Genomic DNA, 25,075 nt, shown 5'->3' with positions numbered 1-25,075 from the left:
TCGAGAGAGCCTCTCCAGTGGGCGCATTTCCCATGTGTTTGCTCGCGTGGCTGGGCTCAGCCCAGGGGCCAGTGTCCACGGGGCAATATCCGTAGACCAAGGGCTCCAACTGGTGGGCTTGAGTCATATGGGTCAGCCCCCGAGCTGACCACTGTGCTCCGCAGACTAGATCAGGCTTAGGGTCAGCGGCTGGATTTGGAGAGGCCTCGTGCTGAACGTACCCCAGTCTTCGCTGTCTGAGCTCTGAATCCACTTTAAGATGCAAAGGAGGCAGAGGAGAATAAAAATTCCACCCTTATTGCCAGCGAAGATTGGGCTAGAGGCAGCAGCTTTGATGTGCATCAGAGTGGGATTTGTGATGTTGGACTGCAGAATTAGGCCGATTTACCCACCAGCTCACAGACCTACTAGGGGACCCCGTGTACCTTGCAGCATGGAGGCCTAGACCGGAAGTGGGACACCCTGGCACTCAGGGCAAGCAGGCGAGGCTGGGTGGACCTCCCCAAATTCATCTCTCAAGAAACTCATTCTGTCTCCACGGGGAGGTGTGAAGTGTGGGACAAAAGGCCAGGAGTATTTAGGGGAAAGTCCCTCCTTAGGGAAACAGGAGTGGGGAAGAAACATTCCATATCCCACCCAACAAGGGGTAGACCGGTCAGTTCCATGAAGAAGGCAGAGCCAGGAATAATGGCCGGGTGGCTAGTTGAAAGGAAGAATGTTGGGGTAGGTCACTGAGCTAACCTATTCCTTTCCATAACATAGGATTTGAAAGAACCTACCTCATAGGGTTGTTTCTAGGATTAAAGAAGGTAAATTCTCCAGGTAGCTACGCATGTGGGGTCTTGCAAGGTGCAGAATAGGCACTTAGTCAGTGGTGGTTGAACCTGAATTGGGGAGGGAGAGGAGGTCATGAGGCAAGGTCCTGAGGTCATCTTGGGCCGCCATGTGTCATGGTGGGGTCGGTGATTACACAAGCCTTTGAAGGTTAGATTGTCCTTTTTCCAGGTTATCCTCTACTGTCCCTGGAACTGCTCTTCCCTCCTCTTTCTTCTTTTCTTTGTCCCCTGGTGGGGATGAGGTCAAAGTAGTGTCTTCTGTTAGTAGGCACCTCTAATAGTATGCAGAAAAAGTCCACAGTGAGATTTGTCTAGTTCCACCCACTGCATAGTGTTTCCTGGAAATCCAGGTACGCTGAACTCAGGTTCGTCCATTGGTTTATCAAGCCCCTGCCGATCCAGAGTGTTGGGGGAGAGAACAGACAACCCTCACCAATGTCAAGGCAAACCATTGCATGGGCACCACAAGGGTACCTTCTCCATAGGACACAACATTCTGTCATGGTGGCCACTCTCTGGACCCTTCTTTCGAGTTAGTCAAGCTGACCAGTGATTTCCATGGTGATTTATACGTAGCTGGATTACCCACACCAGCAGCTGGGTGGACCCAGGTAATTAATTTCCTCGGGGAACAGAAAGTCTTTGGAATAATTCTCATGAGGGCCACCAGTGACCAAGAGATATGAATCTTAAATAAATCTTAAAAATCCTGCTTTTAATAATCTGTATCAGGGGCCAGCAGAGTATATAGCCTGCAGGCCAAATGTGGCCTGCTGCCTGTTTTTGTAAAAAGAGTTTTACTGGAACACAGACATACCAACTCATTTACATATTGTCTCTGGCCCACTTTGTGCTACAACGACAGAGTTGAGTAGTTTGCCAGAAAGACAGAATGACCCACAAAGTCTAAAATATTTATTATCTGGACCTTTACCAAAAAAGTTTGCCGAGCCTCGAGATGTACGTCCATAAGATAGGCATTTGGATAAATAAATGTTGGTCTGTCAGTGGATAGGATGCTGCAGAATGAGAGTCTTAACCTTAAATAAAATCATGAACTCTCTGAAAATACGAGCAAAATGTTCTGTGTAGATTATGTGGACACTTTTCTGGGAAAGAGCGCCATTGGCTTTCGTTATCCATTCCACAAATATTTAAGTACCTCTTTTGTGCTTGGCACTAGAGATAAAATTGTGAGCCAGATGGACTCAGGCGCTCACGGTGCTCACAGACCCAAGAGGTGGTGGACCTGCACACAGACAGCAAGCAAGTGATGCACTGGAAAATGACTAAATATCATGGAAATCAGGCTGCAGAAGAACCTCCCCCCTCCCCCACCCCCCATCCACCACAATACGCATGTTCTTTCTAATACAGCATTTAAATTGAACCTGAAGAGGGAAGGGCTCAGAAACCACCCTGAAGATAACATTTATATCATGCAAGTCTCAGAACAATAAATATTGACCCTTCTAAGTTCAACCAACATTTAGCCATTTGTAAAGTACCTGTTTAGAATTCCTGCCCAGCTTGCTTTTATTACTCTGAACACCAAAGCTCATTGGAGGCCTGGAAGGTAACTGGTTGTGCCAGACTTTGAAATGCTTTGGACAGTCCACACATCTCTTCTTCTAACAAGAAACAAATCTTGAGTATATATTCTTAGTTCTCTGGCCACTGGAAATTCTGCATTGTTCACGTCTTGACCTCTAGCAGGTCATGGAAATTTGGTTGAGCCCTATCGACATGGGAGAATATATTATGATCTGGAGTATGTTCACACTTGACTGCTACATGAAGTCACGTTTCAGAACTGTATGATCCACCTCAATGTGTGCGTGCTCATCTCTACAGATACAGTATAAATATAAACAAGAGTGTCAGGATTTTTTTGAAGGTGGTCTCCTCTGGGTAGTGAAGGGTTTTTTTGTTTGTTTTTTTTTTAGTTTTCTTTTGCCCTTTATCAGTATATTCTGTATTTCCTGTAATGTATGGGGTGCTCTTGTATTGTCAAAAAATATTTTAATACATTTAGAGGGAAAATAATGCTTTTCATTTTAGGGCACAAAGAGATGTCAATTCCTCTGGGCAAATGAATTTGTTCCTCATGTGGTGGACGTTCTTATTTTATGAACAGTTGGAACGTGTTGTCCCTGAAACTCATCTTGGGGAATTTCTTGAGCTAGAACAGAGTTCAGTGAACACTGGTGATGGAAATAGCCCCTCTCTCCTACTCACCCTGGATGAGTGATCATGGTAGGCTGGCTGTGGCAGAGCATAGAATCAGCGCTGGAAGGGGCCCTGAAGTCTGCCTCGTTCTGCTCATTTAAAGTTGGAAGAAGCCTAGACCTTTAGAGGTTGGGACTTGTGTAGGGTTATGTACAAATTGGAAAATTGGAGATAGAGTTGACCTGAGAGTGCTCTACCATGGTTTAATTCATTTAATTGTGGCTTTCTAAAGAGAGCAGGAAACCTGGTGCAGATTTAATATAGACCAGTGTATCAAAGACATGAATGTCCAAGGACATGCATAAAGCTCCCCTATGGTAGTCTTCCCTACTCCTTCCTTTCCTCTCTCCCTCCTTCTCCCCTTCTAGCAGTTTAGCTTCTGAACTCCTTGACTATGTTTGAGACTCCCCCTTCCCTCCATCTTGGGTATCTTGGTGGAAGACGGAGCCTGGCTCTCAGGATAGAAGTTGGACTTCCAGCCTCTCTTGTAGCTAGAGCTGACCATGGCTTGGCCAGTTAGGTGGAGCTGAGAGCAAAGTCATTCCAGTGAGAGTGGCCAGCATTCAGTGCCAGTGACCTGAGCCGGAGCATTTGGCGTCCAGCACTGAGGACAGAGGTGCTGCCACACGGGTTTGTGGTGGCATTTTGGTGGAGCAGGAGTCCTGGTCTCCCTTGGCTCTGTTGGGGTTCCAGGGTGGGTTCTGTGGCCTCCCTGGGTGGGGTTCCACGAGCCCCCCAGTACACTTCCGGTGATTGACTTGGTTTCTTTTGCCCTTCACCGAGGCCTGTGCCCGATAAACTCTCCCTGCTGAACATGGATGTGGACTTAAATTCTCCCCAGCATCCAGATAAAGTCTCAGCTCTCTGACCTTGTAACAAAGACAGAAAACAAACCATGAATCTTCCGACTTGTGCTTATCTTTTCCTTCCTGCGTTCCAGGGTCAACTGTTTGTATCCCGAAAAGCACAGAAATGTTTATGCAATTTGAGTCTCACATGAACCTCTCCAGCACCGCGTTTTCCATTCAGTTACATGGCCTGTGGCAAAAGGAAGATTTCATTTCCTCTTGTAGTTTGCAGACGATGGTGCTGTGTGTTCGCGCTGACCACGTGTGTGCTCTCTTGCTGTAGCCGCTGACAGTGCTCCTTGCTAGTGTCAGCTTGATTCCTGGGGACCAACTCCTAGGACAAGAGAGGAACTGGGAGATAGAAATAGCGGGAGGGTTTATGTAGACAGAGACCCTGCAGAGACTCTGCGCAGACCCTGCATAGACATAGAGACCCTGCATAGACCCTGCAGAGACCCTGCAGAGACCTTATAGAGACCCTGCAGAGACCAAGGGAAGATGAGGGGATACCTTGGTTTTGGGGAATTGATTTTTCTCTCAATTATTCTGCTGGTGGTTGTCTTTCCTTGTGATGGTCCATATCCTCTTAAAAAAAAAAAAAGATTTTCATTTGATAAGGAAATGATGGTTTCGATCAAGACAATACAATTACTTTTCACCTTCTCGTCTTAAATTCCTTTGCCTTCCCCACTGTGTGTTTGGCAGAATCCCGTGTCTTCTGAGGTGCCCAGAGAGAACTAAGGATCAGGTATATCCCTGTATATGACCTCGAGATATCTAATTGGGTGGTAATATTTGGACTGACGTAAATTTAGAGACTGAGGAAGTACCTGGATTAAGTACTACTTACGTGGTCTCAAACATTAATTTTTCAAAATTCAGTCTATATCAGAATTGCCTTGGGGCTGAGGGCGGGAGAGGGCACACGGCAGATTCCTGGGCCCCTCTCTCACAGATTCTAATCCAGTAGCTCTAGGATGGGCTCCAGAAGGTGGGTTTTATAAGTTCTCACCATGACCCAGCAATGGATGGTCTTCACTTCACACTTGGAGATACAGTGGTCTAGGCTGTTAATCTTTATTTTCAGAACCAGAGGGGATGGCAGAACAGCATTACCTCAAAGGGGAAAGTAAGCCAAGCGACTCTTAAGTTAATATTAGCTATTGGACGCAAGCCCTGAAATGGGTGCTGTTCTCCCAGATGCCTCCTCCCTGACCTGATCATTGACAACCACGTAAGTTAAGGGCACGGCTCCCATCTTTCTGGAGTCGGCTGAGAGTCCTTTGCAAAGCTCTTATAAGCACTGGTGTTTTCCAGAATGCCCTTTCTCTCTCTCTGATGAGTGGGCTGGGACTTTTTTTTGCAGCAAATGTCTTTTGCTGGTGGACTCCCCCAAAGCTGTGACGATCTCTTTCCCGTGGGGGCATTTGTGCTGAACACACACGTGCAGGGTGGACTAAGAGCTAGCAAGATGGCTCTGGAGCCCACCTGGGATTTATTTTTAGACCCTAGTCAATTCATCAGGAATGTGATCATGTTGATTAATTGGTTGTTTGTGCCTTCACAGCAGAAGCGCTGACCTGGTAGGTAGACGTTTTAATCTTACTGGATGTTTTGGCTCCCTTGCCTGAGAGTAGAAATTATTACCTTAGTTAGACTACTGGAACAGGCAGTGCTTTAGTGGGTAGTCTGCTTAATGGATGAGAAATCTTTCACTAAGAGTAAACCGATCTCTTCTTCTGATGTATATTTAATTTTTACCAATTGTGCAGATCTGTTTGGGTCTGCGTTGTCGCTAAGCAGTTGCTTGCCCAGTTGTAAGCGTCCTAGGTGAGGCCTGGATTACTTTCAGTGCCTGAGAATTATGGACTGAAAGGACAAGACAGTCAAACCAGCCTCCTTACCCGGGTAGCATTTGACCCTCTGATAACCCTGTGGCTGGTGATCTTTCAAATGATAAATGGAGACATCTATTCTAGTTACAGAGATTGCAAATATGTTTTGCATCCTATTTCTGGAACTCCAGATGCTTCTCTGCCCAAAGATTAGTAACTAAACCTAATAAATGCTTTGGTTATCTTCTCGAGAAGTTTCCTTCATCTTTTCCTGACCTGGATTACACGCGACCCATGCAGTGCCTCCTTGGACAGTTTTGCACTGAGTGTGTGGCTGCTTTCAGAGTAGAGTGCATCAGTGTGCATGGCGTCTCTCCCCCCCCCCCCCCCACAGAACTCAGACCCTGAATGGGGCACAAGTAGGCCTGTCCAATAAAATACAGGTATCCAGTTAAGTTTTAATTCCAAGGAAAGAATGCTTTTTAGCATAAGTATATCCCAAGCAATAGTTGGGATATACTTATACTAAAATAAAAGTTTCGTTTTATCCAAAACTCGGGTACAGCTGAGCACCCTGTCTTTTTATTTGCTAAATCTGGAAGCCCTCGCAAGGATCCTGTCCACACTAGATTTGTCTCACCATATATATAATGTTTGCAGGACTGCTGTGTTGCTCACAAGAAACCTAGGGTCGTTGGGTAGAAAGAAGACTAGGGAAGCAAGCTCTCACATACCCTGCTTTTGAAAAATGTAGTGTTTTAATATTGAGAGAGAAAAATAGCTTTCGGACCGTACCAGCTAGCAGCATAAAGCAGATGACCCCTCTCTCTTTTTTTTTTTTTGAAGGCACTATGCTGACTTGAGCAATGTCAAAAAGGAACTTTTAAAAATGGAGGCTAGAGGGGTGCCTGGGTGGCTCAGTCAGTTAAGTAGCCGGTTCTTGGTTTCGGCTCAGGTCATGATCTCAGGGTTGTGGGATCGAGCCCCGTGTCGGGCTCTGCGCTCAGCGGGGAGTCTGCTTGAGGATTCTCTCTGTCAAGTAAATAAATAAATCTTTAAAAAATAAATCAAATAGAGGCTAGAGCCCCAAGTTGGCCGGGTGGGTACATCTGTCTGGTGTGTGAGGTCTGCTACTCTCACTGGCCATCCACAGGCAGAAGTGAATCACTGGAAAATGACCCACGGCTGCAAGGAATTAGCTAATCATGTGTCATTAAAGAGGCCTCGTTTGGATAGAGGACCTTGCACAAAAGAGGAAAGAAATACGCCTGACACCCTGAAAAATGTTCAACCTCACCTGTGGCCAAAGAAATACAAACCAAGGGAAATGTCATTTCCTTCATAAAGGAGTACATTTATTTTTAAATGCGAAATACCCATGCTGACGAAGAAATGCCAGGATGAGAACTTGCAAACTCTACCTTACGGGAGTGTAAATGGCATGGCCTTTCTGGAAATTAATTAGCCAAATGTATCCCAGCCCTCTGATCAACACTGACTTCCACTTCTGGGAATTTTGTTCAAATTTCTCGTTGTTTATACAGGTGAAAGGTTTTGCAGTGATATTTATAGAAATAAAATTAGAAATAGCCTAAATGCCCAACAGTATGAGAATGTAAATAATAATTTGTATTGCTTGAAATGGCTGTAAGAGTTTTCAGTCATAGAGGGGAAATGCTTATGTTATGTTTAGCGAGAACAAAAAGCAGTCTACAGTCATATAATATGGTATCTCTGTTATGTAAAAACCATACAAAAAAGCACGGAAGGAAATGCACCAAACTCCAAACATATATATATTTTTAGATGATGTGATTATGTGCAATTTAAATTTTCTTCTGTATATTTTTAGGGTTTTCAAGGTTGCTTTGATACGCACTTACATCTTTATAGTCAGAATGAGGTTACTGGCAGGAATATTGTATTCGGGACACCTGCCCAATGGTGAGGGGGGCGTCAAATGGCTGGCCAGCCCTGCTTTGACTACTGAAGCCCATCAAACTTATGAAATGGGCAACATTTAAATGAATGGCACGCTGTTGGCTTTCTGCCAGGACTTCACATTTGCTGCATTTATGCTGGCATTTCTAAGGGCTTCTGGAAGATCTAAGGACACTCGTGGGTGAGTAGCCTCATGGGGCTCAGGGAAGCTGAGGAGCTTCTTCCCGGGGGAAGGCACCATTAGCATCCTCTTGGCTGCCCTGTTTGCATGGAGAGAGAGATTGCACTCCTTCACCAGCCTCCAGCACTCAAACCTTCCCACTTCCTGACAGCTGAGTCGCGTCTCAAGTGCCCCGTGGGTTCTAAAGACGGCATTTGAGGCAAAAAGGTCGAAGAGTCAAAATGACCCCTCTCGAACATCCTTTTTCTCCCTTAAACCACCAAGACCTGCCCCTCCCCAGAACATCAAAAACCAAGAATTAAATTTTCTTACCATTTTCAACAAACATCTCTCTCTTTCTGGGAGCTCGAAGCCCAAATCACTTTGAAAAGATAGTGGAAGGGAGCAAGGGAGCGATGGATACATGAAGGGAATTTTCATGCTGTATCTTCAAAGGCATGTACCTGCATCTGCATTTGTAAAATGTGCCCATGATACAGCTCCACTGTAGTTCAATTTTAGCAAACCAATTGTTGGCCAACAATGAGTTATAAGCAAGCACATGGACGATTTAAGGATCGTTGCACAAAGATTCCCCGTCTGCAATAGGAACTTTTCCTCACATGCTGGGATGTGTTTCCTGGGATAGGTCAACCCTGTGCTCCCATGGTCTATATGAATCATGAAGCTATAAAACAATTAGTGCCTGAGGTCAAGAAGATACTTCCCCTGGGTGGGTGCCCATTCTGGGCGGGAGGGAGCAGAAAGAGTATTCCTCCACGTGGCAAGACGGGGCACTGCATCTTTTAGTATCTGGAAAAGAGTGACCATTCAAACTTGAATAGAAAGAAATGGTTTTGCAAATGATGGGCTCAGAACTAAGCTAAAGTCCCTCAAGGCATTAAAAACTAGAGTCACAGAGGCTGAGAAATGTAGGAAATATTTCTGTAGTTTTAAGTGAAACAAATGGAATATGAAACTGTACATTAAGATGTATAATCGATAGGAATTGCTAACATTCGTTGTGCTTTTCATGTGCCGGGCACAGTGCCAAGCACTTTACCTTTATTTTAGTTCTCATAACAACCTTACTAAGAAGATGTGATTATTAAACCCATTTTAGTACAAAGGCACTGAGGCACAAAGCCAGCATTTCCCTGAAGCCTTATGGCTAATGATTGACAGAGCCACGATCCCATGGTTGGCAGAGCCATGATCCCAGGGTTGGCAGAGCCCTGATCCCATGGTTGACAGAGCCACATCCTGTGGCAGGCAGTGTGATGCTGCATCTATTCTCACCATTTGCAATTATGCAAAACATGAATGTGCATGAACTGGACAAGGCATAAGAACAAATGACAGTCATTGTGGTAGGGATATTAAGGCCTTTTCTTTAATGGAGTTATGTTTATGGCTTTATAAAAGGGAAACAGTATGAGTGTGGATAGGTTGAGAGACAGTTAGAATCTTTAGTTTTGGAAGTCTTTGAGCTGAAGTGTCATCTGCCAAGACTGGGAGAACCACCTGGCTCTTTCTGAAATTTCCATGGGGCTGTCAAGAAGGGCCTCCGTGGGCCTTGATTTCTCTACATGCCAAGGCTGATGCTACCCTCTGTCGAGTCATTATTTCATGTTCAAATTAAGCATTAATTACATAAAGGAGGTCATGCTAATCCCATAAATTATTAAAGAACAGGACCAAATTCTTAGCAAGCTTTGTCACACTCACGATGATAATTGTATTTCTTCCCCCAAATCATTCTGATTCTCTGGGAAACAAGAAGGAAGGAAAAATATAAGTAAATAGATCCTCCTCTCTCCCTGCTTTGGATCGGTCTTTTGATCTTGCTTGTGCATATCTAGTACGTAATGAATATGTATCACTGACTACTCTTCGTTTTATATTTTGTAAGTGGGGGTTTAGAAAAAAGGTATTTCTCCAGAGGTTTGAAGTTTTCTGTGCTTTGCAGATGAGGATTTGCCTATTTGTGCTAATTCAACCAGATCATTTCCCTTGATGTCTTGGGGATATTTTTAAAGCTCTCATGGCTGGTGATCTATTAATTAGTGTTGCCACATTCACTGGGGACTGAGGTTCCATCATTGGGCTGGTTACATCATCAGAGGGACAACATCCTGTGTCCCTGGGGGACTGGGCCCATGGGTTATGAAAACAAAGGTTAACATAGTGTTCATCTTGTATTATGTTCTCGGTCTGAGGTCCTTGAATCCATAAGGATTCAAAAATTTTTTCAGAATTGTATTTTTGTTGTTGGTGTTGGAGAGAGGATCATAGCTTCCACCGTACTTTCAAAAGCAGTTGCTGATGCACAATGGTTTAGAGCCACTGATCTAGAGACTTCAGCACCTTTCGCTTCCCCGGGGAGGAAGTCAAACCCTGAGGAGGATGGGTCTTCCCCACACAGCCGGGTTCGTGGTGGTCCCCCAGCTTGTGCCCACAGCACCAGGGACAGCTTTGCCCTATAATACGATGTACTGGGATGAGACTCACATGCGCTATTGTGCGAATGTCACATAAGTTCACCCTGTGATTCAGCAGGAAGAATGAGCCTTGGACAGGTCTGTCTATTCCCCTGTGGTCCTCAAATGCAGCAACGCCGTGCCTCCCCAGAAAAGATGAAATTGGGGGACGATAGGCCAAGCCCCAGCAGTGAGTCCCTTTGTGTGGATTCTTAGATGCTGGAGCCTAAATTAAAAAAAAAAAAAAAAGAGCTCTTTGGATAATGGGCAGTTTTGAAGTCTTTTCTTCTACCTTCCTGAAAGAATTGTAACCCTGTGTTCCGTGCTTGGTATTACATAACTATTTTCTACTTACAGCTGCTTTACACTTGGAAATAGTAGAGCTAAGGGGTTAAGAAGGACTGTTTTTGTGCATCCTTTCCAGGTTTGTCTATGAGTGGGAATGACAATAGACAGGAGATCTCCACAGAGCCTTTCCCACCTCTGGGGTCACGGGATGCAAGCTCACCAGACCCTCTCTGCACCCTGAACATTTCCACGACAAACATCTGGGATTTCGAGCCCCTAAATGTCACAGCAGTGACTGCTCTCACTGCCCTTCTTGGGGAGCAAAGGAGCAGATCAACACTCCACCACCCCCCACCCCAAGTCAACAATGGGACCCTGGTTAAGAGGTCACCTCTGCAGGCAAAGACCTGGCTTGTCTCCTGAATTCATCTGGGACAGGTTGTGTGACCTGGGACCAGTTAACTCCACCTCTCAGCTCTTCAGGTTCTTTATTTGTTAGAGGGAATGATCTCTGCTTTGTGGGGCCTTTGGAAGGATTGAGGAAAAGTTCTTAGAACCACCGATTAGTTGATGTCACTGACACCATTTTGCATTTCTGAACTGACATCGACTCTTCCATCTCTAAATGTCCTTCCTCTTTGCCAATCCTACTTCAAAAGTGCCCGGACCTTTCCCCTCTCAGCCAATCTCACAGGGTCTTGTCACTGTGGCCCACACCAGGCTTGGCGGTTGCCTCCGTGAGGTGGTCACCCTTTGCCCATGGCGCTGGGTGTTCTGCTTCTTGGCACGCAGTGGTTGAACTCGCCTTGCTGGGAGAGGCAAGGAGATTCATTGCTCAGGAGGCATCCGTACTCTCTGTAGTGATTTATTTGGACTAATTGTCCTCGTTGCAGACTCATTAGAGGCTGTTACCGAATGGTGGCTTATTTACCTTGAACAAGCATGTCAGGTGTTCACAACCCCCCGCCATGTCCCACTAGGGAAGGCGCCGATGGCAGCTTTCACATGCTGGGACCCCCAGGCGGAGCGTGCAGCTTTACCTCCATTAACAACTCTTTCTGCTTCTCGATCGTTCGCCGCTGGAATTCCCTAACGGTGCCCCCATCCCTGTTGCTCTCTGTGCATTATTTGCGGGAGATTCAGAGGCCGATCCTTTTGTGACCCTGACAAAAATAAGCGCCTGCTTCCGAGATTGTCAGTGTACATTTCTGCCCTTGGATTTAAAGGAATTATTCATGTCTTCCCTGTCTGTTCTCTCTTAAATTGTAAAATCCCAAACCCACCGCCCCATCAACGCACATTGGAGGGCTGGGTCAGGTGTGTGTACTCAAAGGAAGCCCAGTGAATTGGTGGTATTTTCTGACTAGTCCGGGAGGAAGGCGAGTGCCCCCCTCCCCCGGCCCCCCGCCACCGTGTGGCTTAGTTCCTGGACAGCACTAGGGCTTGCTTTGCTTGCATCTTCAGTGTTCATGGGCTTGAGGTCCCAGATGTTTACTCAGTTTTCTGTCCAGCCTCTGCAGCCTGAGTCAAGTATTGTCAGCTTAAAAGTTGACACCCTCTGGGTGTTGAGAAACAAATGTGCATATGTGCACAAAGGCTGTGTGATCTGTGAGGTACCAAGCGACAGTCCTGTGCTTGTGTGTGTGTGTGTGTACGTCATCACACACATGGCCTGGAGACCACGCAGTGAGTGTGTTTAGCTTCACCTTGTGCAGACAGCATCTGGGACGTGTCGCTTTCCAGCAGAGACGGCAGCAGTCGCCGGAGACCAGTTATGTGTGCTGTGGCCGCTGATGCTTGGGGGCTGGTATTCCTGCATTTTGGAGGATCCACGGAAGGCCTCCGGAGCCTGAGATTCAACTGTTGTGAGAGAGAACAGGTTGGGGCCTGGGGAAGCCTGAGTCCGCCTGCCTTTGGCACTTGCTTCCTCCTCAAGCTGACCTGCTGGATTTGAGTGAACAAACACAACATGATTTTCAAATGAAGTGTTTTGGCTTTGTTTTTTATTTTTGTTTTGTTCCTGTTTTGGAAGTAGAAAGCAGCGTTCACTTAGGTGGGTTCATCCGAAAAGGGCATCAAAGACCCGACGAAGTTTATGTAGCGAGATTCTGGTCTTTAAGTGAAGCCCCTGAGAGGGTAAGATGAAGGACCCCTACCTTGCTTTACACCAAAGAAGTAAGGAGAGGCGCCACCAGAGGCCCACGGTCATGGCCAAAGGGGTCCTTACGGTTGCCCGTTTTCTCTTAATTTGACTTTGGGAAACATTTTCTGCAACTTTCAGCTTAGAGATGAGAATTCCTTTGCTTATGGAAAATCTACAGAGAAGGGAAGCAGAAACACTGCAGAGAGTCCCTCCTACCCTTCAAGTTGATGACCTCTGCCAGCGATGGCCCCCGGCACAGCCGAGTATCTGTCAAGCTTCTGCCGTTTCCTGAAGCCGGAGAAGCCACACTGTTTACTGTCCAAACCAGGACACTTTGAGTGTGAAAGGGGACAGTCCTCATCCCCCCGGGATGGCGAGCCCCTCCTGGGAGGTATGGTTGCCCTGCTCATGCTGGGGAGCCTACAAACACATTTGGGTGTCCTGTCCATGACCTCTGAGTTATGACTTGCAGGTCCTTGTGTTCACTCGTGGTAGAGAGACTCTCCTTTGCATTCCTGCCCCCACATGTCTGCCATTTGCTCAAGACTCTGCTCCTTCGGGACGCCGCTCCCACAGACGCACCACTGCGGTCTGGGCGCTCTGCCGCAGACCCGGGCCATTGCCCTCTGTCAGGAGTGCGCACATCTGACCCAGGGGACCATGGGTAGTTGGCATCACCTCTTGGCCTGTGAAATGACACCCTTCAGATATATCCCCCAAGGGGAAGGTTTGAAAGGAAGTTTAGCTGGTTAGCTCAGGAAATCCAGTGGCTGGGTACCATAGTCAGCCCATGAGCGTCAGAATGTCCTGCGGCACTCAGGCTGCCCTTTGTCTATCTGTCTGTCTGTGTGTGTGTCCGTCTGGCTGGCTGGCCTGCTGCATCATTTCCCGTCTCTGTGTGCCTGTGTGCATCTGCTTCATTCTATCATCTGTCAAGTTGCTTCCTTGTTCCCTTCCTGCGTGGGATGTCAGGCTGCCCGTACATGACCTTTTGGATTGAGAATCTGCACTTGAATCACAAGGCCTGTCCCAACTCCAGTCTCCCACCTCCCCCCCCCCCCCCCCCCGGTCCCCGGGGAGGGATTCTGATTGGCTGGGCCTGGCATGTGGATGGGTTCCCATAAGGCAGCATGACCAGGAGAGCAGGGTCACCTACGGTGTCATGCCGTAGGGAGAGAGAGAACACGTGACACCTGCGCACTTAGCAGCAAAGCCCTTGCCTGGAGCCTCTCATTTAATCCTCGCATACCCCTGTGGGATAGGTACCATTATTATCCCATTCTGTGACTCAGGAACCTAGGGCACAGAGAGTGTAAACAGCTCATTTAATGCCACACAGCTCATAAGTGGACGAGTCAGCAGTGAGCCCGGCAGCCTGGCTCCCGAATCTGAGCTCCTAATCACCGCTCAATATTGTTCCTCCCTAATAAGCATTGCTAGGGCACCCCCAGTTTCATCTTTTTTATCCCTTCCTGGCCCTGTACACTGGGCACTGAGTGTCTCAGTGAGTGTTTGCCGAACGAGTGAGCGAGTAAGCGAAGGGAGGGAGGGAGGAAGAAAGAGAAGAACATGGGGTCCGTTAGGAAGTTAGGGAGGAGACCCTTCCCCAGGGTGGAAATTTCCCCCTGCTGCTGCTTACCCAAGCACCAGTGTGCACATTTTCAAAGTACTCTCTCTCCCTGTCCCTCTCTCTTTGCTCAGACAAGAGCGAGAACGGCGAGGCCTATCAGAGGAAGAAGGTGATGGCCACCGGCCTTGCCGAGGGCCCTGCCCCACCGGTGCCTCCTCGAGGGAACCCGGCGCAGCCTGGCAGCAGCAGCTGGAGGAGGATCGCCCTGCTCATCTTGGCCATCACCATCCACAACATTCCAGGTGAGGTCCTGCCCCCACATGGTCCGGCTACTGGCCTGGAGGGAAAGTCGCTGTCAGCTCAGCTGCCTGGCCGGAAGAGGGGCGCCAACCGTCGTGATGTGGGTCCTTTTGTTGAGGGGCGCAGGGACAGAATGCAAATCTTCCTTGACTTTATTTTTAACTTGCATTATCACTGTGGGGTGCAGCTCGTAGAAGCGCGGGATGTCTCTGGTTCTGCGTAATGCCCTTTTAAAATACTGAGCTCCGTACAATTTAGCACTGATGGTCACCTTACCTGCCTCTTTCCTGTGGGACACCGGTCTGAAATGCCCTTGCCAGTCCTATCCTTTTTAGCATGCTGCGGTAATTTGCTTTGCGTCTCTGGATTTGTTTTAATTGAACAAAATGTGTTGGCGTTCTATTTCAAAAATAATATTATGCTTCACTTAGAGTGACAAGAAAACACAGATACGCATAAAAAAGAATAAAGATAGTCTTAAAAAAATAAATTGAGGGAACCTGAGGAACTCCTTGGGTCACATCTTGGAATTCCAGCTCAGCCGCTTACTTGCTTGTGTATCTGGACAAGCTACCTGAGCTCTCTGAGCCTTGGTTTTCTCGTCTGTGAAATGGGCACAAAGCTACTACTGAGAGAAGCGGGATATCATTTGCAAAATGAATTACATTTTATTTCGATACTTAAATGAGATGCTGTAGTGCGCATGCACACACACATACACAGATTTTGGTGCAGTACTTGGGCCACATGAGCATTTGGAAAATGGTAACAGTAATTAGCATTAATAATGGTCCTGTTCTCCCTTCCGGCTGTGACTTCCTCAGGCTTGAGTTCTTCAACGTTCTGATCCATCATTGGTTGTGCTGGAACTCAAGTTCTAGGAATAACCTCGCTGAGGGAGTGTCCCCGGGTGATACAGATATTATCTGAGCTCTTGGCACCGTTCATAATGCCAAACCCATCACCCCATTACGGGGCAGTGACTAGAGGCACGTTCTTCTCTTCGAAGCTCTTGTAGATGTTGCTCCATGACCCTCTGGCTTCAATACTGGGGGGTCTAAGGCCATGGCCAAACCGAACTTATTCCTCTCTGGGTAACTCAATATCCTTCTGCTTGTACAATGAGGACTTTTGTTTTTTTTTTTGGTCATTTTTAAAGAATGAAAATATTGATATGTTATATATTCCAGTACATACTAAACCTGTCTAGAACACTATGTTTCCAATTGCTTTTTTAAAAAGATTTTGTCCATTTAGTTATTTTAGAGAGAGAGTGCGTGAGCAGGGGGGAGAGGCAGAGGGAGAGGGACAAGCAGACTCTGCGCTGAGCACAGAGCCTGATGTGGGGCTCGATCCCAGGACCCCAAGATCATGACCTGAGCCAGCTGCATAACCAACTGAGCCACCCAGGCCCTCTGTTTCCAACCAATAAAGCTCAGGTCTTCCCCTAGATGAGAAGCACAGTCCTTATTATTTGTATCCTGGTCTTGGGAATTTCTATCATATGATTGTATAGGCTGGTTTGCCCCCCAATTTTTCTTCAGCATGTTTCTCTAATTTCCCTGTTGGCTCTTTCCCTTTGGGCCATGGGCAGACTCTCTGGTTTTTCTAAAGCTTGCTATTCAATATTCCTTGAGACCGAGTCTTATGGGGGACCCCAACACACAAAGCTGACCACAGGCAGATTTGTCCTGGTGGAAGGGTCTGACCACATTCACCCCCAGACTCTCAGCAAGCTCACTGGAAGACCTAGGGCTTGGCAGAAGACAGCTTGAAAAACCTCCACAGTTGGCTGCAACCTGTTAAATCCTACTCAGTAGAGAAGAGAAGGTACTTACCTGTCTTTTCAGTCATAATAGTAGCAATCTTTCTGCCCCTCAAGGTTTCTCTAACCAGTTGAAAATGAATAAAAATCTGTCCATTGGGTTTACAGTCACATAAGATGACTCTACTGGCTTGAGGTATCCCGTTGTGACTCTCTGTCTCCCTGAAGAATACAAAAGTGTTCTAAAATCCAGATTTCATAGCACAGGGCTTTGAGAAGCCAGGAATACACTTTCCTCTGAGGAAGCCCTTCCTATCTCCCACCTGCCTCTACCCTTCTGTGTTCCCATGGACTCAACTGGGACTGTGTCCTGGCTCATTTTGACAGAAGGTTAGGGAGAATCAGAGTTCACATCTTTAAATGTTTATTGACTTCAGTGAGAGCTTGGATTAAGGCCAGAAACAAAAGGGTGTTAGCAAGAAGGTGCATGGGATGACACCAACATTTGATGATCCACAATCAGCACGAATTCAAAGGTTGCTTCTTCCCTGACAATAGGCCTTCTTCTGGATCCTTGGCATTCCCAAGTTCATGTTCAACCTGTGTCCCTATTATGGTGAATGTGGAAGTGTCTTTTGAAATGAGGGTTGAGTGGCTCGTAGGAACCTCAGCTGATTTGGCTTCATCAGAAGCCCAGTGTAATGGTCCATGACCTGGCGAGCATCTAGCTTGCTGGATCGAGAAGTTTGAGGGTAAATGTCTTCCCCAGTCTTGCCTTTTATGAATTGCATTTTAGTAATGAATTCTAGGTACTTGAGTTATGTCAGTCATAAAACAGACCAAGATCCCTAGCCTCCCGTAACTAACATTATAGCAGGGGGATAGACAATGAACATAATATTAGTAAGTGGATTATATGTTATGTTTGAAGGCGGTTGGGGCTATAAAGAATGAACAAGTCCAGCAGGGCTGATGAGATGCTAAGGTATTACAGAAAGGAGGTGCAATTTTAAATAGAGTGGTCAGGGTGGGTCTCACTGAGACCTTGCATTTGAGTCAGACATGCGGCTCTCTGGGGCAGAGTGAGTTCCAGGCAGAGGCAGCGGCCAGTGCAAGGGCCCTGAGGCAGAAGCCCGTCTGGACCCCCGAGGAGTAGCCAGGAGTCCAGCATGGAGTAGAAGTAGGGTCAGTGGGAGGGAGAGGCACAAAGTGAGGACAGAGAGGTCAGCCCTGCCCCAGGTGGAGCTCACAGGCATTGTAAGGATTTTCCTTTTTACTCTAGGAGATGGGCCACCCCAGGGTTTTGAGCAGAGAGGCATATGATCTGAATTGTGCTTCCCAAGCTTCTCTCTAGGCACTGAATTCAGACTGGACCCAGGAGGGGTGAGGGTGGCCGCGGGGAGCCGGGCAGAGGCCATGGTAGGAATGCGAGCTGCAAACAGAGGTGGCTGAGACTAGGACAGGTGTGCCAGAGACACTGACAAGGGCCCCCATCTTGGCGTCCACTCGGGGTAGAGCCGTGGGGTTTGCTGATGCAGCAGACGGGGGGTGTGGACAAAGACGGGAGCCAGGAAGGACCCCGACGTTTCGGGGCTGACCGGCTGCAAGCATGGAGTCGCCACCAGCTGGGATGGGGAAGACCCCATGGGGGCAGATTTTAGAAGGGCACATCAACAGCTCGGCTTTGGATGGTGAGGTTTGGTTGTCGGCAGACATTCGAGGGGAGACGCCGATCAGGTAGTTGCACATACGAGTTGGGAGACAGGAGCAGAGTCTGGGCGGCAGAGAGAAGTTCGGACCGGGTGTGAATCGTTGGCATTGTAGGTGTCGTTGCAAGCCCTGGTGCCAACGATGTCACCAGGGTCTAACTGCAAGTAGACGAGTCTCCGAGGCCCCCCTGGGGCCCATCCCCGGAGCCTCGGGCTGCTAACTCCCGTCCAGCTTCCTGCCCTTTGATGGGAACCATATCGAGAGCTTATCTGTCGCCAGCTGACCTTTGAAAAGGTCTCTTTTTTAACGCTATCCTTTATACTTTATTAAAAATTTAACTAGAGCTTTGACGTTCCCCGAGACTCTGGGCTTGAAGATAGACTTTTCACAATGACTAAAAGGATAATTGATTTTTTGTGAAGTTTTTTTGTCTTTGCTGGTTCAGTTTTATGTGTCCTGGGGATGACATTTTGTTAATTTTTTTTTTCTTTTTTTAATGTGGAAGTAAAAAGGAGAGCTTGTTAGCGAGTGTCCTGTCCTCTGGAGGTTTCTGGCGTGTGAGGACACACACACACACACACACACACACACACGGGGCAATGGGTTAACATTTAATACACGCGTGCAAGGACGGATGTGTTCTTAAACTCCTGGGCTCACCGTCGTCCTTGAGAACCTGGGAAGAGCTGGGGATCCCCTCACACACAGCTCACAGGCAGCTTGGGGTGTTCATGGGCCTCACGAAGACCGTCCACAGCCCTGGAGCAGGGAAGAAATCTCCGCTTTCCAGAAACAAAGGCCCAGTCGTGCAAGCAGTTTGAGTGATCTAGGAGGAAACCGTCATGGCTGATGTAGACCATCAGACGCAAGCCCCTCCGGCTCGTGTGGGAGACGCAGAATCTCCGCAGGTGGAGATGCTGTTCCCCCGCATTCCATGTCACTTCTCTGTCTTGGCCTGTGTGCATCGGCGGGTTGGGGCGCTCGAGTCCTTTGGAACATGGTATCCTGAGGAAGGGACGTGTTTTCTGCGAAAGCAACTCTGTGGCCTTTGGAACATTGTCTCTTAAAGTGATTTCCATGCAGGATCATTCAGGCTCAAGGGCTCTGAGCCTTCCAGAGGTTCCCGGGCCTTCGGAAAACAAGCTCCCTCTCTGGGTCTGAGTGGAATTAAAAATCAGCTAGCAATCCAGTTCCTACTAATCTCTTTTCATGAGTGGCTTATGGTCTCTACAGTGCACTATAGCATTGCTTTGTGCCGGAAAGTTAAATTGAGAGCTTAAAGGGATCTTCCAGAAGTTATCTCCTTCAAACACTATTCCATTTGGTGATTCAGGGCGCGTGTGTGCACACACGCATGTGTTAAATTATGGCTATGATTCCTTTCAGCCCTGGCATTGGATGAGTCTGTGAAAAATAATACACAGTACAATATTCTTTTCATGTATTTTACAGTGTTAATCATCCCTTCCTTTGTGACGCCGTGCTGTATCCTGCGTCTGCGTCTGTCGTGATCTTATCAGGCTGGATGGTGTCTCCCCCCTCCCCCCGCCCCGATTGGTGGAGTTGCTTGCAGGAAGCTCCATGCCCGCTGCCTTTTAGGAGCTCGCATATTACATGTTGGAGCTCAGGATCTATTCGAGCATGTGGAATGACCGGTGCACTTGGTACCTAGACTCCATCCTAGCAGGAGGGAGGTGTCAATCGAAAGCAGGGGTCCCAGTTCCCCTTCTCCCTTGGCCAACCAGATGGGCTAAGGGACGGCATTCAACTCCTATGGGTCTCCGGGGCTTTCCTTTGCATTCGAAATTTATTTATTAATCCATAGAGGAGGCGAGCTGAGTCCTATGCTTTTTATTGTCCTCTCATTAGAATCAAGAGTCAAGTTCACTTTGCTGGTTGCTGCCGTGACCTAGAGCGAGCTAGGGTCATTGCCTGTGTCTCCAGAACAGCATGACAGTTGATTTTAATTATTTGGCTTGTCTTCATTGATGGTTCCTATTAGGCTACATTTCGTGGCTTTACATGAAATGCTTGAAATTTTAATCAGAAGAGCTTTTTTTTTTTTTACCCCCCCCAAGGAACAACACCCCACAAATTCACACACTAAAATATCGACAGTGGTTGGTTATTCCTGGGACTGTGGCTGATTGCTATTTTCTTCATGTTTTTGTGAGATTTAGCAACTTATCTATCATGAATGACTCATAGGATAAAAATGGTTTTGGGAAGGAGAACCTCCAACACCTAACCACCTCAACATCCCTAACCCCCAAAACACACACAAAAAAGGGTGTTACAAAAAAAGTAACAGTTATCCCTTTATGCCTGAGATAATCTTACTGAGGTTGTTTTAATGACAGGTTGGGAACAAAACGGAGGATTTATTAGCTTACGGTGGCTGCTGTAGCCAATGGTCACAAACGGAATGGCTTAAAACAACCCAAACCTATTCTTTCCCTGTTCTGGGGGCCAGAAGTCCGACATCGGTATTCCTGGGCTAAAGTCACAGAGCCGGGAGGGCCATGCTCCCTCTCGTGGGGACAGTCTGTTCTTATCTCTTCCAGCTTCCAGAGGCTGCTGGCCCCCTGGCCTTGTGGCCGCACCTGACTCCAGTCTTGGCCTCCGTGGGCACATTGCTTTCTCTTCTGTGTCTATTCTGTTTCCCTCCTTTTTTTTTTTTTTAAAGATTTATTTATTTGAGAGAGAGGGAGAGTGAATGCATGAGCAGGGGTGCGGAAAGGGGCAGAGGGAGAGGGAGAAGGAGAGAAGCAGACAGGACAGTCCTGTCTGCAAAGTCTCCTTCATCACGAAAGGCAGCATTCACACGTCCCGGGGCTTGTTGGTGGCACGAGCCTGGGCATCCACTTTCCCCTCGCGTCCTCTCCCCCTGCAAGGGCAGCTTTGGAGGTGCAGTGCTTAGAGCTTGCAGGGAGGAGCCAGGAGCTAGAAAGGACAGCCTTCTGACTCCGTTTTCCTGGGACCAAGACAGGATAGAAAATTCTATCATTAGATAGGGACCTTTCCAGTGAAATCACTGAAGCAACAGCCTCCCCTTCACATTGTTCTGCTTCCAGAAAACTGGAGGAGTGTTTTGCACAGCCAGAGACCCAGGCTCAGGTCACGAGTGCGGGGAGCACCACTCAAGGCCACAACTCATCGGTGGTAGCAAGAGCCATTGCTAATGTTGGAGGCTGCCACTCACCGGGGCCTTAAGTACCCTGCGTATATGAGTTAGATATTTATACCCTGTTTTACATTTTAGAAACTGAGACCCAGGGAGGCTGAAAAGGAGGCTCGAGGTTGCGTGAGCAGGCACAGAAAGAGCTTGACTCATGCTCCATCCCTCCGTTGCTTCCAGCCCACCCCTCGCTATGGTGAGCTATGCTTCCGTCCTTCCGGCGGACCACAGCGCTTTCCAGAGCCAGTTAGAGACGTTCAGGAAATGCTTCTCCTTTTTTTGAAGCTTGCCACGTGAAGTGTTAACGTCTGCAGCACCACTCTGGAGTGTTGGTGCGATCATCACTCCAGATGCCGCGGCTCAGTTCAGCAGGGAGGTTTCGGCGGCGGGGGCAACGTGAACCTCCTCAGTGGGTGCCCTGCAGAGGCATGTGCAACGAGCCCCCCGCAGCCCCCACGAGGCCCCCCACGCACCGGCCGTCACCACCACCGCCAAACGAGGACCATCCAGGACCCGGGCAGATTGTCAGCCTTTTCTCATGTCAAGGAGGGTGATGTGGGGAGAGGGAACAAGCCCAGGAGTTAGGAACAGAAAGGCCAAGGGCGTGGATCCTGGAGCCACCCACTGCTTTCGGAGCTGGGTGACCTTAGGTAGGACTCTGGCAGTTTCAGTGTTCTTGGCTGTAAAGTGGAGATAATACCCATCTTGCGGTTCAACGTTAAATGAAACGAACAGTGCCAGCCACCAGCAGGGCTACTCACCGTGTCCCCTGCTGTGACGCGTTTATCACGGGGGCTAGAACACGGTACGGCCGGGAAGATGGTAACTCCCTCACACCTCGTCCTCTCCCCCTGCCCCTCCTCCCTCCTACTTTGCCTTCACTTTGCTCTGATCCTGAAAGATGGTTTGGTGCTGGCCTTGGTGGTCTCCCAACGGAACGTCTCTAGCCACTTTAATTTCTATCTCCAGCAGGTTACATTTGAAGAGGCTTCTCCTTTACCCCAGGAGTTGGGAAACACTGTAATATTCTCCTCTAATTATCTGTGTCTCAGTGGGAAGCCTGATGCTGTAATTAGCTCAGGCTCCTGTCTGGGATGACATTTTGCTCAGCATATTGTATCCCTGGGTGTGCTCTGTATCAGAAGCTGGTAGCATGCTCCCCAATTACGCTGTTGGGTTCGAGCATGAGAACTGGCACAAACGCCCCGAGGGCGAAATCGTAGCTCTGGGATTCCTGCAGGATCCAGCGCACCCCCACCCCCACCTCCGTAAAGCAACGGGGCAACTTTCAGATGGGCCGGCAGCTCCTGCCACCGGCTACAGACCCATGCCTGTGCCCTATCGACTGGCCTTCGGGTCTCGTGAGCTGTGTCCTCAAGCTGCGTGGGGACTGGGGTGGAAATCCAGACTCATTTCCACATCGATTAGATTATGTCATCCTCCTACCTATTATGTAAATGAAAGGAGAAAATTAAGGCAAGAGAATTTGAACATATTTTTGTATTAAGACTCGAAGTTTCCGGTAAATTCCAGTTGTCTTTCTCCTCTGGCCAGGCAGATATCTGCTAGAACGTGGTTTTGCTAAGTCCTTCTGGACCTGCCCAATACCGTGGTAGCCAGCTAGGTAGCTAGCGGGACAGACAAGCAGAGGCTTTGGAGTCAGAAAGGCTTAGATCCCGGAGCCACCACATGCTCTACTATTTATTGATCAGATTTGAACAAAATGCAAAATTTAGAGCCTCAGCCATACCTAGCCACATGTCAGGTGCTGAGTAGCCAGCCCTATGCAGCTGGCGGCTACCATATTGGATAGCGCAGGTACAGAACAATTCCATCACCACAGGAAGTTCCATCGGATGGCACAGCTCTAGATCCTTGGCAAAAATAAAAAATGCAACTCCACAAATTATTTAGAGCCTACCCAAGCTTGCCTTGGGCTGAGTTCTATTTAGGAGAGGCATTCTGTTTGCCCAGACAGGTGTTCTTAGGGTGTATCAAACAGATTATGAATAAAATGCCTTAAATTTCAAAATTCGAAAATAATTAATTTTTTCACTAAGTTAAGGGTAGTACAGAGTCACCGCTGTGGTGCCATCATCTTGTTCCCGTTGGTTCTGACCTGGCTTCTTGTCTCTTGAATGGGGGACAGCACGGGGTGGGGGGTGGCTTGTGCAAGAATCACAGCGGGCTTGTCACCACGTCTGATGTCAGGGGAAATGGAAAGAGCTGCTCCAAGGATGGGCTTGTCATCCCCTCATCTGGGTGACACACACCCATCCCCCGAGCAAGGCAGCACATTGGTTCTTGCCAGCTTAGTCCTCTCCCAGAATACCTGCTCCTGCCTCAAATCGGGTTTCAAAGGAAGGACATTAACTGTCATGTGAAAATCACCCCATCATTTATTGTCATTTTTTTCTTTTCTCTTTTCCTTTTTTTTTTTTTTTTTTTTTGCTGGGGACAATGCCCAGTTCATCCCCCAATGCTCCCAAATAGGATATTTATTGTAGGATGATGCACTCCCTGAGAAAGCTTTGCCTTCCTCACAGACACGACATTCATAATTGATTGTGTGTGACATTTCTTTTCTCCCTTGGCTGCCAAGAAGCCGCTGTGATGTGAATGAAGTGCATTCTCGTGGTCTCATCATCTGAGTTCTTCTCTCCCTTTACAACCTATTGTACTGTACTTTAATCCATTTCAAAAGGAGGGACGTGATTCATTAATTGGCACACGCAATTTTATTCCTTTTTGTCCCCGGTTTTCTTTGTGTCCTGGGCACAGATTTGATTTCTAATCCCAATACCCCGGCCTGAAAAATGCTTTCCTCTGGTTATAACGGAGACTGGGGACCCGGCGAGGGCGACAGAGTCATCTGTTTATAATGTTCAGCCAAACAATCGACCCATACTCTCCGTGGGGGAAGCCGCTAGATCCCCCGCGTCCAGTAGAAATACGGGGCAAGCCACAGATCTTTGGTCAGCTTTCCAGTGGCCATGTTTAAAAAAAAAATAAAAGTAAAAAGCAAGTGAAACTAATTTTTAAAATCTACCTTCTTGAACCGAAAATAGTCAAAATAGTATTATTTCAACATAGAATCAATATAAAAAAATTGAGACACTGTACATTTTTTTTTTTCTCACACTAAGTCTTTGAAATCCAATGTATATTTTACACTCTGGCACATCTCAATTTGGATGCTAAATTTTTAATGGTTCAAGCGAAATGTAGTCCCACCAAAACAAAGCTGTGCGTAGTGGAGGAAAAAAAAATTTTTTCTACTTCTTCAGTTTTTAAATTCAAACTTAAATTAATTAAAACGAAATAAGAGTCTCCCATTTTCTCCGTCCCGCCAGCCAAATTCCAGGTGCTTCACGGCCACACATAGCTAGAGGCTGCCACGTCAGATGGCACAGATCTCAATGCTCCGAGAGATACAAAAAAAAAAAAAAAAGGAATGAAAAACAGCCCCTTGCCTTGAAAGAGCTTCCAGTCTGACAGAGGAGATAAAGTTTATAGGGGCACGTATTATAATGCAGTGCAGAATGAATCCATCCTCAAGGGAAGTCAAAACAAGGGGAAGGCCCCAGGCCAAGGGTGTCATTTCTTTCGGCTCCGTTCGTTTTAAACAATAATATTTACTGCCCTCAGACTTGGGATTGAACCCAGGCCTTGGAGGACTGACAGGCTGCCAGTAATTCTACCCCCAGACACAGTAGAGGGGATGCGGGAGGCAGCAGGAATGTCGTGCTCAGCCGCCTGCCCTCGGGAGGGGTCAAGGCCACCGGCTTGATA

At 47.6% G+C, this 25,075-nt stretch overlaps 1 protein-coding gene across 6 annotated transcripts in view; it reads left to right on the top strand.

Annotated features, from left to right (window-relative positions):
- Window positions 1-25,075, top strand: part of SLC39A11 (solute carrier family 39 member 11) — a 319,753-nt gene that overhangs the window by 171,844 nt on the left and 122,834 nt on the right. For all 6 annotated transcript variants that reach the window (XM_036083775.2, XM_036083773.2, XM_036083770.2 and 3 more), the window contains one exon: window positions 14,462-14,632. In XM_036083775.2, coding sequence (XP_035939668.1) covers window positions 14,462-14,632 — 171 coding nt within the window. The remainder of the gene's footprint in view (window positions 1-14,461; window positions 14,633-25,075) is intronic.

This window comes from Halichoerus grypus, chromosome 2, assembly GCF_964656455.1.
Source record: "Halichoerus grypus chromosome 2, mHalGry1.hap1.1, whole genome shotgun sequence".
NCBI lineage: Eukaryota > Metazoa > Chordata > Mammalia > Carnivora > Phocidae > Halichoerus > Halichoerus grypus.
The sequence above is the reverse complement of the archived record's forward strand: the minus strand, read 5'-3'. Positions and strand labels throughout refer to the sequence as shown.